This window comes from Chenopodium quinoa, unplaced genomic scaffold (assembly GCF_001683475.1).
Source record: "Chenopodium quinoa cultivar QQ74 unplaced genomic scaffold, ASM168347v1, whole genome shotgun sequence".
NCBI classification, from domain to species: Eukaryota; Viridiplantae; Streptophyta; class Magnoliopsida; order Caryophyllales; family Amaranthaceae; genus Chenopodium; species Chenopodium quinoa.
Genome location: NW_018745617.1, coordinates 987,608 through 1,007,162, shown reverse-complemented (window position 1 = coordinate 1,007,162; position 19,555 = coordinate 987,608). Strand labels below are relative to the sequence as shown.

Here is a 19,555-nt window from a genome sequence, read left to right as displayed (position 1 = left end):
TAAGAAGCTGAATTGAGCTGAACTGAAATTAAGATGAAGTGAACAGACCCTCAAATCTCATCAAACTTTCTAACTAAATATTTTATCTACAAATGTTTTGATCTAAAGTAGTGCGCTCATTGCTCTAGAATCTCATTCATCTCTACATCATTATAAGCTGCACTTCTCAGACAATAATACTTTAAATTAAATGGACAAATATAATTAAAACATAAAAACAATAATTTAAATTAGTTTAGCGATTATATATATAGACTTGTAAATAAATAAGCTCCTATGTACCAAAAATAAATATATATGCTTTAATTCTATGGACTAATGAAATAACACATCGGAATCACATAAGTATGTCATGTTGCTAAGTTTTTGGAACACTTTGAACCAAAATGGTTCAAAAATGGCTAAAAAGGACTTCTATCATTCCCATTTTCAATGTAATTTTCCAAAAGAATGATATAACACCGACACCATGTCTTATACAATTAGTTTATAGTTTCCAATGCCTTGAAATCAAATTAATATTAAGAAAATTTGTCAGGAACTACACGCTTAATAGGGGTATTTGGAAACAACTACCCACTAAAAAAATTTATCAAAAAAACTACCCTCTAAATTTAAAAAATTAGAGTAGCACTACCCATTTGCATTTTTCGGCGAGAATGTTCGGCGCATGGACTCACTTTTTCAATTTTTCTCTGAAAAGACACGATGCAATGACAAATTGGACCTTAATTCGTTACCCTAAGATAACCAATTTGAATTAAAAGCAACAAATTCAACCAATTTCAAATTATCCCCAATTTCTAAGAACCCTAATTTTTCTAATTGTTACACCCTAACATCAAAATTTATAATTAATGGATTAAAAGAGAAGAATTACCTATGAATTGTATACTCTGCTGGTTTTCACTTCTTCAATTAGGAATTTTCAGAAGAAAAATTGAAAAAGTGGGCCCCACACGCCGGACTTTCTCGCCAGAAAATGCAAATGGGTGGTGCTACTCTAAATTATTAAATTTAGGGGGTAGTTTTTTTAATAAAATATTTTAGTGGGTACTTGTTTCCAAGTACCCCTATTAAGCATGTAGTTCCTAATAATTTTTCCTTAATATTATTACAATTTACAAAGTTTTGGGAGCAATTTGGACTAAAATCGTCTAAAAATGTCCTTATGGACTTTTACCAATTTCTACTATGCCTAAAATAGTTAATTTAACTTATAGTTTCTATGGCTTGAAATCAAATAAATATGTCAATTTGTTATATTTTGGGAACATTTAGAATCAAGTTGGTTTTATTTCAATTTAGGCCCTGTTATCTTATCTTAGTTTCATATTAGCTTCATGTTTGATTTTGTGACATTTGTGTAATATTTTGAACATATTTTTATTAAATTGAAACTAAGGGTCTGTTCTGATTTACTGAGCTGAGTTGAACTGAATTAAACTGAACCGATTGGAGCTGAATTGAATAGAATTGAATAGAGCTGAAATGAATTATTTATGAGAGAAAGAAATTAGGAATTAAACTGATCTAAACTGAACTAAAATTTAGTTGAAGAGAACAGGTTAGTTTTCAGTTCAGCAAAAATAATTTCGATTCGTAAATTGGTATAAAGAATTGACTAAATCACATTATCCTCAAATATGAGCAAAATTAATTTTTATTTAGCAAAAATAATTTCATTTCAATAAAACATAATTAAAAAAAAATTAAAAAAAAAATAAAAACCTAATTTAGCAAATCATAATGATAACTTATGTCCATGAATCACTTGATGTAGTCTTTTTTTAATATAAATTTGGAAATTTTGATAATTACCACCATTTTTTTTTTAAATCTTACCACCTAGTTTTTTTCCAAAAGTTTTAAAATCCCCACCACTTTGACACATGATGTCATCATGGGACCCACACTTTCGTTTTCCCTAAATTTTCCCTGTTCTTCTACTCCCTTCTTTCAATTTCATCTCTCAAATTTGATTTCAATTTCACAAATTTCGCAAATTAGGTTATAATTTCTACAATTTAACCTACAACGAACTGAATTGATTAGTTTAATTAGGTTTTGGAAAATTAATTTGGGGGTTTTGCTAAATTCGACAAATTAGGGTAATCAATTTGGGGATTTTGCTAAATTCGACAAATTAGGGTTTATGAAGTTAAATTTGAATGAATAACTAGGCAATTAAACAAGTAATTACCACAAATATTTTGAACATATTTTTACTAAACTGGAACTAAGGGCATTTTCTGATTTACTGAACTGAGCTGAATATAGCTGAACTGATTGGAGCTGAACTAAACTGAACTGAAATTAAGCAAAAGAGAACAGGGCCTAAGTTTTCAATCAACAAAAATAATTCCAAGTCGTATATAGAATTGACTAAATCACATTATCCTCGAATATGAGCAAAATTTTAGCAAAAATAATTTCACTTCGGTAAAAAATAATTTCATTTCAACAAAAATAAGATAAAGATAACAGGGCCTAATCGAAACTATGATCTATATATATACTAAAATAACAACCGCTGACGTCATCACTGCTTATGTGTCACTTTCTTATTTAATATTTTCCCTCCAAAATGCAAGGTTGATGATGCCATATTTTTTTCATTTTTAAGCTTCCCTATTTAACATTGCTTTGAAAATTAAATTCCATTTGAATTTTAAAATTTTGGGTTTTCTACACATATTATGCTATTTAGTTATTTATGAGTTATTAACAATAGTTAACAATATAATTTAATTGAAATTTTCAATTATATATGAAATTATGCACTTTTGAAAATTGTATATTCATATTTAATTTAAATTAATTAGGAAAACGGAGGAAGTAGTTAATTTCTTTCAATATATGTTAAAAGTCAATAATTCAATTCTTATTATAAAACCGTGCATCGCACGGGGTTAACCTAGTATAAATTAAAGAAAATATCTTTGTGGGTTCAATCCAACGTGGACACTGATTTGAAAAATAGTTTTAAACTTTCAATCAACAACACCAATCTATTAACTATTATTAAATAAAAAACTTTGTTGATGCCATCACTGTCCATATGTCACTCTCATAATAAAAAATTTCCCGCCTAAATGCATGATGATGTCATCTTTTTTTTTTTTTTTGAGCTATTATATTTAATAGATTTTGAAATTTGAATAATAGAAGCTTCTATATTACAAATACAACCTAGCAATTTATCCTTAAAAAATGAAATAATTTTAAGTTGTACACTAATATTAAATAGACTCCTACATTAAAATATGTATTAGACAAAGTTAAACAGATATTATATCATAATTTTGATGAAAATCTAAAATTTTCAAAATATAGATATTTTGTACAAGGTTCATATTCTTATTTATATTTAGCCATTTTTTAAAAAAAAAATAATACAAATTATAAAAATAAATTTTATATAAATTGTGCATTGCACGGGTTCTAACCTAGTTTAGCAACCAATCAAAAAATAATAATAATAATAAAATTAAAAAAAAAAATGACTTTTGACATACGACTAGTATAACGTAGGACTTGTGCCAAAGAACCCAAAGTTGGAATTTTTATGAGCATGTTAGAATTTTACTGTCATCGACTAATACTTCATACGAAAACTAAAAAAAAAAAAAAAATGGCTGCTTTAATCTTGCCTTGTTTGTATGTTTATTAGAGGTAGAGTTTTCCTTCTCAATTAGTTTCAGTTCTTTGTTAGTAGTTACAGCATTACCTTCAACACTTTACATAATGTCACGCTTAACTCTATCATTTTACATGATCATTTTTGCTACCATTATTCTGTTTCATTGTATTCAGCTCGCAACAACTCAGAACAATGAAACAGAGAGGTTGGCATTGCTCGAAATCAAAGCCAAAATAACAGATGATCCATTGGGTGTAATGAGGTCATGGAACGATACCGTCCACTTTTGTGAGTGGCACGGGGTTACTTGTGGTGGTACATACGAGCAAGTGACAAAACTAGACCTGAATTCGTCAGAAATCACAGGTACACTCTCTCCCTATATCGGAAATTTAAGCTTCCTGCAGGAGTTGCGCCTTGACAGTAACAACTTTGTTGGGATGATTCCGGAAATTTAACCTCTCATTGTTGACACAATTATCCTTAAGGCAAAATGAGTTAGAAGGAGATCTTCCTGCAGGTTTAGGTAATACACTTCCGCGTCTTCAGTATTTGTCTTTAGGCTCCAATCGATTCACTGGTCTTATTCCTGCTTCAATTTCCAATTCTTCAAGTCTCAATGTTCTTCAGTTGAGTCAAAACCATCTTCGAGGTCATGTTCCTTCTCTGCACAAGTTGCAAAGGCTTTCGCGCCTAGTCCTTTCTGATAACTCCCTTGGGTATGGCCAAGACCAAGATTTGAACTTTGTTTCTTCTTTAGCCAATCATACCCTTTTACAATGGCTTCAAATAGGCCAAAATAACTTCAAAGGAGTTTTTCCTGAAATCATATGCAATTTCTCATCCCTTACTATATTGGCATTACACAAGAACAATATAGCAGGAGAAATTCCAGTGTGCATTGGAAACTTAGCCAAACTGCAACAATTTGTGGTTAATGACAACAGACTTTCCGGGGTCATTCCCTCGAGTATAGGGGAACACCAAAATCTAAACTTCCTTTACATGAATGGTAACAGTTTATCCGGGGTCATTCCATCTTCGATTGGAAACTTAAGCAGGTTGTCTATATTTTCCTTGTCTCATAACAACCTTATAGGGAGAATACCGTCTGATCTTGGAAACTGTAAATCTCTAACAGCATTATATTTTGCTAATAACAGTCTTAGTGGTGATATACCCTTGCAACTTTTTGATCTCCCGGCCTTGTCTACCATGATCGATTTTTCTGAAAACCACCTAACCGGATCCCTCCCGGAAGAAGTTGGGAAGTTGAATAATCTTCAAAGTATTTTACTGAATGGTAACATGTTATCAGGTCAGATTCCAAGCTCTATTAGTAGGTGCGTTGTTCTAGAGTACCTATACTTGGGGAAAAACTTCGAAGGCTCTATTCCTGATGCACTGAGATCATTAAAGGGTCTTGTTGAGATTGATCTGTCATATAACAAATTAACAGGGCAGATACCACCATTTCTAGCAGACTTACAGTTAAGATTGCTAAATCTCTCAAACAATAGCCTTGAAGGTGAGGTACCTATTCGCGGAGACTTTGATAATGCAACAAATGTTTTACTAAGTGGAAATGATAGGCTCTGCGGAGGCATAGTCGAGTTACATTTGCCTCGATGCAGTAGTAGTCCGGACAAGCAGGAAAGCAAACAGGGGCACACGAAGAAATTGATAGTCACAATTCTTCCTTCTTTTTTCGGAGTTATTCTGGTATTGGCTTTAGTACTTGTTTTGTTGAAAAAATCAAGGAAGAGAAAAAAGACTAGTGAACCTGTGTTTCCCGATACATCAGGTCATAAAAATTTCCCAAATTTGTCTTACCAGACACTCCTTAGAGCAACTAATGGGTTCTCGCAGGAAAATCTGATTGGCAGCGGAACATTTGGGGTTGTGCACAAGGGAATCCTCGAGGAGGATGGATCAGTGTTGCAATTAAGACATTTAACCTCGAACATCATGGCAGTTTAAAAAGTTTTATTGCTGAATGTGAGGTCCTTAGAAGCATCAGACACCGAAATCTTCTGAAGGTAATAACAGCTTGCTCAAGTGTTGATAATCAAGGAAGGGATTTCAAGGCATTGGTATGTGAGTACATGGTGAATGGAACTTTGGAAGATTGGTTGCATCCATCACATGAAACTAGTAATGTCAATTGTCAAAAGTTTATATGATACCTCAAGATACTTGAGTTTTCACCAAAGACTTGATATTGCAGTTGATGTTGCATTTTCCTTGGATTATCTTCACCATCAATGTGGTGCCCCAATAGTTCACTGTGATTTGAAACCGAGCAATATTCTCATTGATGATGAATTGGTCGCTCATGTCGGTGACTTTGGGCTAGCCAAGATCCTCCTTAAAGGCATCAATAGCAGTCATGCGAACCAGTATAGCTCTGTTGGAGTTAGAGGAACTATTGGGTTACACTCCTCCAGGTAACAACTCAACTTAGTGTTCTAATTTATTGCTTTATAATGTTTTCATTGTAATAATATTTGAGGCATGATCTGAATGCAGAATATGGTCTCGGAAATGAGGTGTCTACCATTGGTGATGTCTATAGCTTTGGGATCCTTTTACTCGAAATGTTTACAGGAATGAGGCCTACTAATGACATGTTCAAAGGCGGCTTGAGCCTGCATACCTTTGTGAAAAATGCTATACCCGAAGAGATTGACACGATTGTAGATCATACTCTAATAGAATACACAGAAAAAGAGGAAAAGACCAACAAGAGTGTGATGTTGGAGGCCTTAACTTCTGTACTTGTTGTAGCACTTTCTTGCTCAGCTGAAGTGCCACAAGAAAAGTTGGACATGAGTGATGTAGTTGCAAATCTATTACTAATCAGAAATAAGCTTCTTGATTAAGAAAATGTATTAACAAGTAATGTATGTAAATCATCCCCATTAATTATGTAGTAAAGTTGAAATCCATGCTTTCATCTAGTTTGTAATCTTGTATGTTTACCAATGCATAAAGGAATGTATTAATTAAGGACTCTTCCTCTCAAACTTATACGTAATATTACTAATAACTCAGTCAAGTAAATTATTCATTAATCAGTTTCAATGATACGATCATCCACACGAATGGTTATATGAGCCAAATACGAGTTAAATCAAAGATAAATAATATTAGGGGATGGTAAAACACCAACTAATCATGGAACAAATATAATAGAAACAGAACTTAACATTTTTTCTGCAAACTGCAAGATAGTTGATTGGCGCAACTGAAGGGAATGTCCATCCTCAGCCTATCCACTTTCCTCATAAAATTGCAACAATCTGGTACATCGCGTGAGTACAAATAGCATCCACATATGAAGCTGTTTCAGAGTACCTGGAGGCAACTCCAGAATCGTGTCATCCAATTCCTGAACTAAAATTTCACACTGGTCCCAGACTACGTCTGGTGATGTCTTAGCACAACTCTGAGCCAAGATTATTAAGTCCTCAATAGTTTCTTACCATCCAGGATGATTTGCAGCATTCTTTTCTAAGAGACCTACTAAATCTGCTGCAAAAACAGCTAAATCGGAGTCTACTTCTTCTTTGTCTTTCTCAAACCTTTCTCGTATATATCAGCACAAAATTAAAGCCTCCTACATATAATACTGATTTCAGAAGGTAAAATAAGTACTGAAAGGAATCTTAATGTACAACATCCAGAGAAGGTAGTGGTCCACTGGTCCTCGAGTTCAACTTTGTAGTGTTTAGATAATGGAAAAAAAACATGAGTGCAGGCTGAGTAATCTGCAAGCTCAATTGACCACAAGTACTTACTCCTAGACTAAACTCAGAAGGAAGTACTAGGAACAGAAGCAAATAAATTAATCTACTTGTGTTTTTATATCCTCCAAATTGGATAAAATGCTAGCTTAGTAAGTAGACTCTGTGACTTATGCACTGTATTAACATTATACTTGTAAAATTGCAGATAGAAGATATCATGCTGTGTGAAGGTGTTTAGAGGGGCCTTGAATCACCTGCAGATAATACTGGAAGATATGCACCCACTCTCGAGAAACCAATGCACCATTTCCATTGCTTGTTATACAGCAACGACAGTCATTAAAATCTTAGGTTAATTATTGAGGAGTGTCTACGTACTAAATGCAATGGTTGTGCCAAGGAGTTGTGGCGGATCCAGGAATTTAGATAAGGGGTACGAAATTAAGCTTAACATAAAAAAAAAAAAAAAAAAAAAAAAAAAAAAAAATTAAAAAAAAAATTACAAAGTAATATGTGCAGTATTATCATTTTTGTCAACTTAAATTTGAGTTATTAATTAATTTCATTGTTGTATTAGTCTTTGCGTGTACAATGTACCCATCCTTCGGTAACAATGTCTATAAATGAGCAACTGGATAGTGACCCTATTGACCTTTATTAATTCTTGTGCTAACTTTATATTAGTGTATACTTGAATTTCACACGTGTTAGCTAACATAATGACCCTATATTTAATTTGAGTATGGTCTAGACTAGACTGTATTTTGCGGTTTGATATGATTTGCAGTTTGAAAATTATGGTACGATTTACAGTTTGAAAATTGTGGTGCGGTTTCCCAAAAATGACCAAACTACAGTTTGGTGCAGTTTCTACAAAAATTTTAGACCAAACTGTTTCACAAACCTTGATTTTACATGATATTATTTGGATTTTACGGTTTTTATGAGAGAAAGTGTAAAGATCTTGATGAAGAAGAAGGTTGTAGAGAGAAATGGAATTTGAAATGTTGGTTTTGGGGTTTTTTTATGTATTATGTGGGGTGGAGTGGTTAATCTTGAGTCACCGTGGTTAGTGGGGTCAATGGGCAGTTACTGAAGTTCATGAGGGAGGGGGGATATCGCTACAACCCTAAACGCTGTGTTTTGTAGGAGGTGTAGGTAGAAGTACCTACTCAAGGCTGTAGGTCTTAAGAAGGGATGGCAATGAGTCGGATTTAAAGCAGATTATGCTAAATTCGACTCCGGCCATACAAGAAGTTGGAGGTTAAATCTGACTCCAAATCCAACTCCAACATTCGATCTGACTTCGAGCTGTTTTTTTTTCCCCCTCGGTTAATCCACTTTGAGAAATTGGCCTATTTGGACCTTTGCAACCCACACTCACTGCCACAACTACCCACACCCAAATCCGACCCTCCTTCGACTCGGAGTCAGATTATTTTAACGAAGTCGGATTCAGATTACTTTTTCTCGAACTCGGAGCTAGCGGATTTTTTTCCTCGGATCAGAGCTGAGTAGGGTCGATCCAGACTGGATTGCCATCCCTAGTCTTAAGAGTTAGTCGAACCCTCCCAAAAGGCCTGAACCCACTGCCTAAATTGATAAGTCACCAAATCTGATTTAATTGGCCCTAGCCAATAACCTTTGATGGGCCTTGTTTGTGCGATGCTACGGCTAAAGAAAGTCAATCAATACACACTGATATTGGGCCATTAATTTCCTCAAAGTTACCCAATCATTCTTATATGCGCTTTCATTTAATTTTTTTTTTTTTTCGTTTTTGAGCATATCTAAGTCTAAATGAATTTCTCAAAAAAAAATAATAAATAAATAAATAAAAAAATTAAATTAAATTAAACGAAAAATGATATATATATATATATATATATATATATATATATATATATATATATATATTTTTGGTGTATAGAGAGCCACAAGAGTGGGGGTGAGAATCGATCCCAAGATCTCTTAGAATGTATATATGAATGTATGAATGTTTCATTTTTATATGTACATGTGGCTCACTTGTTCTATTTCTTTATCGTCACTAATTATGCTCAAGCTATTCTCGGATATTTCAATTAAAACATGGTTGGATTATTTTGATGTATAATTAGTGTGTAGTCTTGGCGTTGCACCGAGTTGCTACTTTGAAACATAATATTAGTTAAAAAAAAACGGATTCATATTTAATATTTATTTATTTATTAGTTTAAAAAAAAACCGGATTCATATTTATCGTCACTATTTTTATATGTACATGTGGCCATTATCTTTATTTATTTATTATAAGGAAAAAAAATTTAGATATATTAATTATCCATTATTGTGCCTATTTAAACATGGTTGGTATCTAATTTGATATTAGATTCATGAGGTTTAGTGTTTGAATCTTGTAGAATAAATTTTGTTATAAACGCCTTTTATATATTAGTATAAATAGGAAAATTAATTTTGTGCGGAGTATGATGATTTACCTAAGTTAATGGATCAATAACTGAAATTATCATTATGATTTACAAAGAATCTTGTTGCAAAAAGAGTACTACTACATGGTATGTAGTATGTTATACTTGTACCTCTTTTTTTTTTTTTTAAAGGGAATGTTATATCTGTACTTTGTATGACATAAGTTAGTGATAAATTATCTAGTCTTTGATTTGAGTTTGCATGCATTGTATGTACCTTCTCATTAAGGTATACAATTCAAATTGATCTAATTTGAATAACCCGTTTTTCATCTTTATTGGTTTCCATAATACAATTCTTTCAACTTGAACGTAAATAAACCTATAATATTACTTTTTTTTTTTAAAAAAATTATTTTACATGATAAGATACGCGGGATGTCCTTCCTATCACAACGGAGGTGGGATGAGGATCGAATCCAGGTCGTTCCTGGGGATGATGGAGGGAAAAACCGTCCCTCCACTCCTTGATCCTTCAACCTATAATTTTAGCATAAACTTATTGTGTTATTTGAATTGCATTTGGCATGTCAAAGTTTTCCTTCAACAAAGACTAACCAATGTTTTTACTGAAGCCTTTGAGTACGTAGTGACTAACCAAACCATTTAATCCATTCAGTCTGAATGAAGACTTATGCACTTTTGGTATTCACTTTCCAAAAAAATACATGACAAGACTTATATTATACTCCGTAATGTTTCACCCAAAAACTTAGGCAGTCTTAAACTGTTTATCTTGTTCGACGATTATCCGATGTCAGTCAAATTGATGGGGGACCTGGACAAACTACTTGACAATTCTACCATAATAATACAACGTTTTAAAAGTAGTTAAAATATACTAGTAAATAAGGTGGTCAACATTATCACATGGTATTGTAGGGAAATAGAAAATCCCATTATTAATAACTCAGGAATAGACTCAGCCAGTCTTCTAGAATCAAATATTATTCCACAGGAAAATAAGTGGATATTAAGGGTTACCAGAAAATTCTACAATGATCATCTTCGAAATGACCATCCGATCCACCCCTAGTCTTAATTCTTATTGGTTGATTTTTCTTTTTTTTTAATTTGGTTAAACCTCTCTTAATAATTTGTCCTTTTTGATTGATTTTTTTTTTCTGAAATTAATATCTTACTAGATGAAAGCCTGTGTGATGCACGGTTTTTTCATCTAAGGTTTTTAATTTTTTTATTGTAATTCATAATTAATTTGTTAAATATAAATAAATGGTAAATATGATAGTTTATCCGTTATATAACATCTCTAATGTGAAAAGATAAATTTTTAATAATTTAAATCCTAAATCATTATTCATTGTTTTACCATATTTTTTATTTCGATAGGATAAAAATTGTTGCAATATAAAATCAAATTTATGCATTGGAATTTTTTCATCATCTCCAATAAGAACCAAAGTCATCCATAAAAAAAAGTATACAACATCAAATCATGTGTCATTACATAAACAGATAATCGTGTGCCATTACATAAACACATAATCGAGTGTCATTACAAAAATAGATAATCGTTAAGTATCCCAAAAAAACCATGTAAGTAATAATTACAAATATAATTTTAAACATAAGATTTTAAAAATTACCCCGGATATTGATGACCTAAACAAACACAAAATTACTAACACCAAATTCGCTTGATGGGGTTTTGTATTGATACGAAATTTTATTTGTGTTGTATGATGCGTTAAATCTGCATGTAAAAAAATTTAGTAAATAAAACATTAACATATAATCGTTAAGTATCCCAAATTAACACAATGTTGGTAATAATTACACATACAAATTTAAACATAGGATTTTAAAAATTAAGCATGACCATTGATGATAAAAAAAATTAACACAAAATCATGTTTGTGTCGTATGATGTGTCAATTTATAATGATAGGTATCACAAATTTTAATTTAATTATAATTAACGAACAATTTTTTTTTCTTATCAAAAATACTATCAAAATTTATCGGGTACGTATCAAACTTTATTATTAGCGTTTATCATTTAATATTTTTTTTATTATTGGAGATTTATCTTTTTCTTTATTTTTTTTTTTTTTTTTGAATTCTTATACTCGTAGTATTGATTTAATAAATTTATCTTTTCCTATAATTTTATTTTTTTCATTAAAATAATTTAATTCGTGGATTATAATCTACGTGAAATTTTAGATATATTAAATCTAATTCGTTACCTTAATCTAGGTGGCGATATATTTTTTAATTCAAAAATAAAATACAAATCTTTTTTCTTATTGGTCGAAATAAGTATATTTCTTATGTGGCGCTCTGAATGCTCTCTAAAATGCCTACTTTATTTATATATATTAGATTTTTCGAAAATCTGTTTTTTTTTATTTTAATAATTATTATATTAAAATCTGTTTGTAATTATATAATAAATAAAGATTACTTTAACAAAATTAAAATTCAAAATATTGTTCTTCATTGTTCTAATCTTCTTCAATATTCTTCTTCCATGGATGAAAATAATTATCAATATCAGAATATTTATCACTTAAAGGCACTCACGCATCAATGGAGATTGAAAATATGCCTTGATCAACATAGTATATGTGAGATTTGAGTTCACTCGAAATTGGGATTCGTACAAATTCGGATTCAATTTAAATCCTAAAATAATACGTACTTGTATTAATTAGACAATCGCAATCAAGGTCAAGGATGCATAATCAGCAATTATGTTTTGTGAAAATAAAAATTAAAAAAAAATAAATAAAAAATAAATAAAAAACATCAATTTTTTATAATCTGGGTTCGTGAGGCAAATTGGAGAAGAAACCATTTTTTTTTTTCGAAACATGTTTGATCCAAAAAAAGAAGATGAAATTTTAAAACAAGTTTGTGTATAAGGTATTCACCAATTTGCTAATAGGACATTACCTATGCTAAACAGTTTTTTTTTTTTTTTTTTTTTTTTGAATCGCCTACGATCCTAAGGAGTTTTGTAATTATATATATTGAATGTTATGATTAGGAATTTTGTAATTATATTTATGTTATTATCAACAAATAATTTTCATTAGATTATTGATGCAAACTCAATTAACAATTAATAATTTATCTGAATTACAATGAAAACTTTAACATGTTTTAATAAATAGAAGGTTATGATCGTATACATTATATGTCATTACATTATGAAATAATATGCAAAGCTTATGTCGTGAATTATTTATTTAGAAATATATCAACAAGTGAATTACATTATTTATTTAAGGATTTTTTGTGAAAAAACTACCTTTTATATACAACTTTTTGTGAAAAACTACCTTTTAAAAAAAAATTTGTAAATGACTACCTCTTTTTTAAAAAAATGTTGTAAAGGACTACCACTTGCCGAAATATGGCCATTGACTCACTTTTCCGGCGTTGACCACCCACGTCCCGGTCACATGACTTTTAATTTTTTTTCTTTATTTCTATGCATGCACCACCAGCATTGCCGCCAACTTCACCACCGCCCCACCACCACAACACCTCAACCCACCTCAAAACTCCCTTACAACCGCCCTCACGCATCCCAAAACCAACCCCACCCCACTTGAAACTGCCTCCACCCCGTCGAATCCAACACATGCCCTCAATCGCTCCGCAATTCTGCGACCCTCAAATAGCAACATCAATAACTTCCTCAATCGAGGAAAGGAAGGGAAGGACGAATCTGGTTTTTAGGGGGACAAAGAAGGGTGGGCGGGATTACGAGGGTGAGATATGTGCGGGTGGGATAAAATTTAACCGAAAATTGAAAATTTATTTGAGGGGTGGCCGAAAATCAAGAATAGGGGGAAGGGTTTCGAGGTGTTCGGGGGAATGATGAGCAGTAAAATGAGGTTGGCAAGGAAAGGGATGCCAGATTTAATGGAAGTGGGGGTAGGGAAGGGAGTGGCCGAAAATTGATAATCTATTCGAGAGCTATAAGAAGGGGTAAGGAGCACTGCAGGGGGTGGGGGATGGTCGGAAATTGGAAAAGGGAGGCGGAGGGGCAATAAGTGCGACAGTCAAAAGTGTGTAGGGGTAGTCTGAGCTTTTTGACTTTGTTCCTGGAAGGGTAGTGACTGATGCGGCCAATCGGAAGCGGATTAAATACGAATCCAGTTGTCTAGCAATTGGATATGGTTTCCTTCCTTTCTCTTTCTCTTCTCTTGGGGAGTTAGAAAAGGAGGTTGTTATATTGATGAAGCGGATCCAGAAGTTCTCGAAGACTCAGGATATTGGGGCACGTGCTGCAGCTCATATCTTTACTAGGATCGGCTTTTCTATAGCTAGAGGAGTGGGGGCCCAGATTGTATCTCGGCTTCCCACTAATTTTCTATAGGTTGTATAACTTTATCGGGGTTGTCTGACTTTGTTCCTGGTCGTGTTGTATCGGCGCCGGCTCAGCGGAAGCGGGACAAGTATGGGGCGTGTTGTAGGGCTATTGGTTATGGTTTTCTTCCTTTCTCCTTTTCTTTGTTGGGAGAATTAGATAAGGATGCTATTGCGTTGCTGAGGCGGGTTCAGGCGTTCGCTAAGACTCATGATATTGATGCTTGTGCAGCTGCTCACATCTTCAGCAGGATCGGGTTCGCAATAACTAGAGGGGTGGGGGCCCAGATTGTATCTCGGCTCCCCACAAATTTCTTGTAAATTGATTGACTTTGTAGGTTTTTGAAATTTTATATAATAATAATAATAATAATAATAATAATAATAATAATAATAATAATAATAATAATAATAATAATAATAATAATAATAATAATAATAATGATGATGATGATGATTTCAGCAGGATCGGGTTCGTCGTTGTCCGGGTATTTCGCGGTGGGTTGATTTCTGCTACTCTAATCCAGCCAGATTGTATTATGGGGAGCACACCTTATGGTCATCTCAGGGGGTGCAGCAGGGTGATCCCCTTGGTCCTCTCCTTTTTTCTTTGGTTTTACAACCTCTTGTGTGTAAAATCAAAGATGCTTTTGAGGTATGTCTTCAGGCGTGGTATTTGGATGATGGCACAATTATTGGAGACACTTTGGTGGTAGAGAAGGTTCTACAGTTGATTATGGAGGAAGGACCTCCTTTTGGATTGCATCTCAATGTGGAAAAAATTGAAGTTTTCTGGCATACAGAAGACCCTCGTAGCAGGCTTGTGGGTGTTTTTCCCCCTTTTATTGCTCGACCATTGCATGGTGTTAAGCTGCTTGGTGGTCCTGTTAGTTCTGATTCAAGGCTTAGTGGCAAGCTTGTGATGTAGAGGGTTACCAAGACCATTGCGCTTATGGATAGGGTTGCTATGCTGGATGATCCTCAGTGTGAGCTGTTGTTACTTAGGGCATGTACTGGAGTTTCTAAACTCTACTTTGCCTTGCGTACTTGTCCTCCAGGTGCATTTGAGGCGGCTCGGCACGTTTTCGACGAGGCTCTTCGATCTTCCTTGGAGCGTATTGTTACTGCTTCGGGGCCCGGGTTTGGTGATTGGCAGTGGCGGCTTGCAACTTACCATTTGCGTTTGGAGGGCTTGGTGTTTACTCCGCAGGTGATGTTCGTCACTATGCTCTTCTTGCTTCCCGGTTGCAGTCTGCTGGGTTGCAGACGCAGCTTCTGCGTCGTACTAGTATTGTGGGTCTTGGTCAAGCTTTTGAGGATGCGTTGAGTTTGTTTACTAGAACGGTTGAGTATGACATTTTAGGTAATCCTTATGAGGTCGCTGCCCCTAAACTCATGAAGAAATTGGCAGATATATATTTCACAAAGGTTACCGCTTCTGCAAAATCCACCTTTTCTTTGTCTCCTCGGCAGTTGGCATTGTGGAAGTCGCAGCAGGGTGATCACACCTCTGCTTGGCTTCGGGCAGTCCCTATTTCTGGATTGGTTCAGACGATGAACGCTAAGACATACCGATGTGTGCTGTGTTATCGGATGGGTGTTCCATTGTTCTCTGTCTCGACACCGTGCTCTGCTTGCTCTCGGGTTTTTACTGGGGATGTATTCGGCGACCATGCGGTGTCGTGTGCTGGCATTGTTGGTATTAAACATCGGCACAATGTTGTTCGGGATACATTTGTTGATATTTGCTACAAATCTGGGATTTCAGCAAGAAAGGAGGTTGACATAGGATTGTCTGGAGGGAATGACGGGGCCCTCAGACCTGCCGATGTGTTACTTTATTCATGGGATCGTGGTCGTGATGTATGTGTCGACTTCACAAGGTCTTCTCCTTTGACACAGACAGGGTTATCTGACTTTGTTCCGAGACGGGTTGTGGCTGATGCGGCTCATCGGAAGCGGGTTAAGTATGAAGCTCGTTGTTTGGCGATTGGATATGGTTTCATTCCCTTCTCCTTTTCTTCGCTTGGGGATTTAGAGAAGGAGGATGTTGCGTTGCTGAAGCGGATTCAAAGGTTCTCAATGACGCAAGACATTGGGGCTCGTGCTACAGCTCATATATTCACTAGGGTAGGCTTTGCTATAGCTAGAGGAGTGGGGGCCCAGATTGTATCTCGGCTTCCCACTAATTTATTGTAGGTTATATGACTTTTGTTTTTGAGATAATAATAATAGTAGTAGTAGTAGTAGTAGTAGTAGTAGTAGTAGTAGTAGTAGTAGTAGTAGTAGTAGTAGTAGTAGTAGTAGTAGTAGTAGTAGTAGTAGTAGCAGCAGTAATAATAATAATAATAATAATAGTAATTTAAAAAGAGTTATATTTTGTGAAATTATGTTCAATCAAACAAAAGAATTAAAATTTGGAGAAGATTATGGACTACGATTTCCCCCAATATTTATCATTTATTTAACTAAAAGATTATGGATCGGACTACAATTTCCCCCCAATATTTAGACCAATTACACGACGACACTTGTCATAGGTAACCGGTTTAGTAGGTTACAAGTTTTTTGTCTTGTTTAAAATTGAGACCCCCCAAAGGTTATAATATTCAGGTATAATTCAAAGGTTGTATTTTTTTTTTAAAAAAAAAACGGGCTAAAGGTTGTATTATTTATGGCATTTTTTCCAAATATATATGGCTTCACTTATTTGTTTTCTTTTTTCTTTTTCTTCAAGAATTTTTTTCTTCTTCTTCAAGAATCGGTTCATTTTTGTTGTTAAAACTTTTGTAAACTGAAAAGAAAATCTATGTTATTAAATATCTATATAAGATTTTTATATGGGTGAACCTTAATTGTATAAGTTTCCAACGGTAAAAGTTTGTAACATCTTACATCATTCACCATTATTTCAAGCACATTATTTTTTAATCCACTAATAATGTATTGATAGAGACCTGTGCATTGCACGATATACTAATCTAGTTCTAAGAACGTTTATGTGCCACATCGACCCCTTTCATTACATCACGTTACCTACTCAACCTATTTTTATGTCACATCACCACTCAATCCACTTAATCAATATGCCACGTCACTCAATTACAATTATCAATCATGTTATAAGCATGAAATTAAATGTATATAATTGCAAATCACAAGGTCTAACTAAAAAGAAAAAAAAATAAACACCATTAGGGATGAAAGTGATATGGACAAAAACTAAAAACCTAACCAAACCAAACCGAAATTCGGTTTCGGTTTTGATTCGGTTTGGGGCTGTCAAAAACCGAAAATCGAAATCCAAACCGAAGTTTAATTTTAGAGCCCAAAGATTTCCAGCCCATATATCCCCTACATATATATAGCAAAACCCTAACTTTTTACTTCCCCTCTTTCACTCTTCCAGGTTCTCATTTTCGCAGCCTTCCTTTGTTCCTCACCAAAACCCTAATCCTCCATTCCTCACTCAACACCTCACTTACTCCGGCCACCTCCTCACTAACTCCGGCAACCACCTTCCTCAGTTCGACAGTTCGTGTTTGTGCTCCCTCAAGTCACTGTTTCTCAAAGCCGCTCGCGTTCTGGTGTTCGTCATCACCACGACACCACCTCCCTCAATCCGATCACCACCTCCATCACTCCTTCAGTCATAGTTTGTCACCTTATTCCATTGTTACTCGTGTTCACCGCTACTTATGTTCACCGCCACTCGTGTTCACCGCCACTCGTGTTCATCGCCGCGTTTCGCATTCAATCACCACAACCACAAATTTTCTGGGTTATCCTTGATTTTTTTAATTATCTTTTATATTATAATCTATAGTTGTAGATGTTAGTCTTGTAATCAATACAATTTATTAATTATTATAGTTGTGTTAGTGTATTACTTCTTTTTTTTTACTTTTATCTTTTATATTATAATCTATAGTTGTAGATGTTAGTCTTGTAATCAATACAATTTATTAATTATTATAGTTGTGTTAGTGTATTACTTCTTTTTTTTACTTATTTTTATTTTTGTAGATCTATTCATTATAAATTTGACAGTTTTTTTAAAAAAAATTATTTTTCTTCAACAATCTAGAAAAATTCCCTTAAAAGTTCGGTTTTTGATTTGGAACCGAATTAGGTTTTTAAATTTGGGTTTAGATTGGTTCGGTTTCAAATCTAGTTCGGTTTGGATTCAGTTTGAAAAATTCAAAACTGAATTAATTCGGTTTTGATTCAGTTTGAGTCAAAATCAAAACTAAATACCGAACTTTCACACCTAGACACCATAAATATTAAATATTAAATACATATATTCACAACATTAAATTAAACTAGCAACTTGGTACGACGATAAGACCAAACATTAAGCTAATTGGTGATTAAATGAAATAATTCACTAAGGTAGGGTGGTTCCGAAACCTTAACCTCATTCAAAACCCTAAACGAGGTGGTTTGGTTTCGGTCTAGGCGAAGGAGAAAGAGAGGGGGTGGGGTTGTGTGGTTACGGTGTGAGGAGAGTGCTCGGGGGTAAGAAGAGAGAGGGAGGGTTGTGGATGGGGTTTTAGGGGGGCAGGGCGATGGTCGAGATAAGGACTAGGGTACAGCCTGGGCGCCGACGGTGAAGCTAAGGGGAAGGGGAGAGGTCGTGAGGGTGGTTGACTAGTGGGGTGGTGGTGTGGGTGGATAATTGGTGGTTGTTAATTTTTTTTTAATAAAAAAACTACCCTTAGTTAATTTAGTCCTTGTTTGTTTTTTGATTTTCTGTTTTTTTAAATCAAAAAACTAAAAATAGAAACGCCCTCAATTCTCAAATTAACGCCCACAAAGTAAAATTATTTTACGAATTTACCCTTATCATCATCAAAGTCATAATACGTAAGTACCACCCACCCTCACTCCTTGTCTCTAAACCACCACCACCTCATCCTTTCACCAGTTCACCACCAACCACCGCCTTCTTTTAACACAACCATTTGATTTTCTCACGGAAATGTTGAGGAGGGATAAGGCCATCGTCAATGGTGGTTTTTTTTTTTTTTTATTTTCCGATATGGGCTGAAACACCCTTTTTTTTTCGAAAAACTATGGCAGCAACGTCTAGATATTTCGAACCACCACTAGGCATTCGAGATTTCTGAGCGTTTGAGGATGAAACGTCCAGAAATTTCGAACGTCCAACGGTTGTTTGATATATCTAGACTTTTCCTCCATGGTAATTCTTAAAGAATGGACGTTTTGAATCTGTTTTGATTTCATATTTGGGTAAAGTCAAGGAAATTGATTTCGTGCTTCCAATTCAAGACAAAGCAATATATACATTTTATTAGAGGAATGTTAGGCAGATCCGCAGATTG

At 34.1% G+C, this 19,555-nt stretch overlaps 1 protein-coding gene across 1 annotated transcript; it reads left to right on the top strand.

The window, feature by feature from the left end:
• Positions 1-3,747: 3,747 nt before the first annotated feature.
• On the top strand, positions 3,748-15,135 carry LOC110716660 (probable LRR receptor-like serine/threonine-protein kinase At3g47570). Its single transcript, XM_021895307.1, has 8 exons — positions 3,748-3,905; positions 4,132-5,447; positions 5,513-5,816; positions 5,857-6,090; positions 6,156-6,480; positions 7,598-7,622; positions 14,218-14,498; positions 14,875-15,135. Exons 1-8 carry the CDS (start codon positions 3,748-3,750, stop codon positions 15,133-15,135), a joined length of 2,904 nt encoding a protein of 967 aa, XP_021750999.1.
• Positions 15,136-19,555: the final 4,420 nt, after the last annotated feature.

Coding starts and splice junctions, on each gene's coding strand:
- LOC110716660 (XM_021895307.1), top strand. CDS start 3,748: ATGTCACGCTTAACTCTATCATTTTACATGATCATTTTTGCTACCATT. Junction 3,906..4,131: donor GATCCATTGGGTGTAATGAG/GTCATGGAACGA, acceptor ATTATCCTTAAG/GCAAAATGAGTTAGAAGGAG. Junction 5,448..5,512: donor TGTGTTTCCCGATACATCAG/GTCATAAAAATT, acceptor GGGTTCTCGCAG/GAAAATCTGATTGGCAGCGG.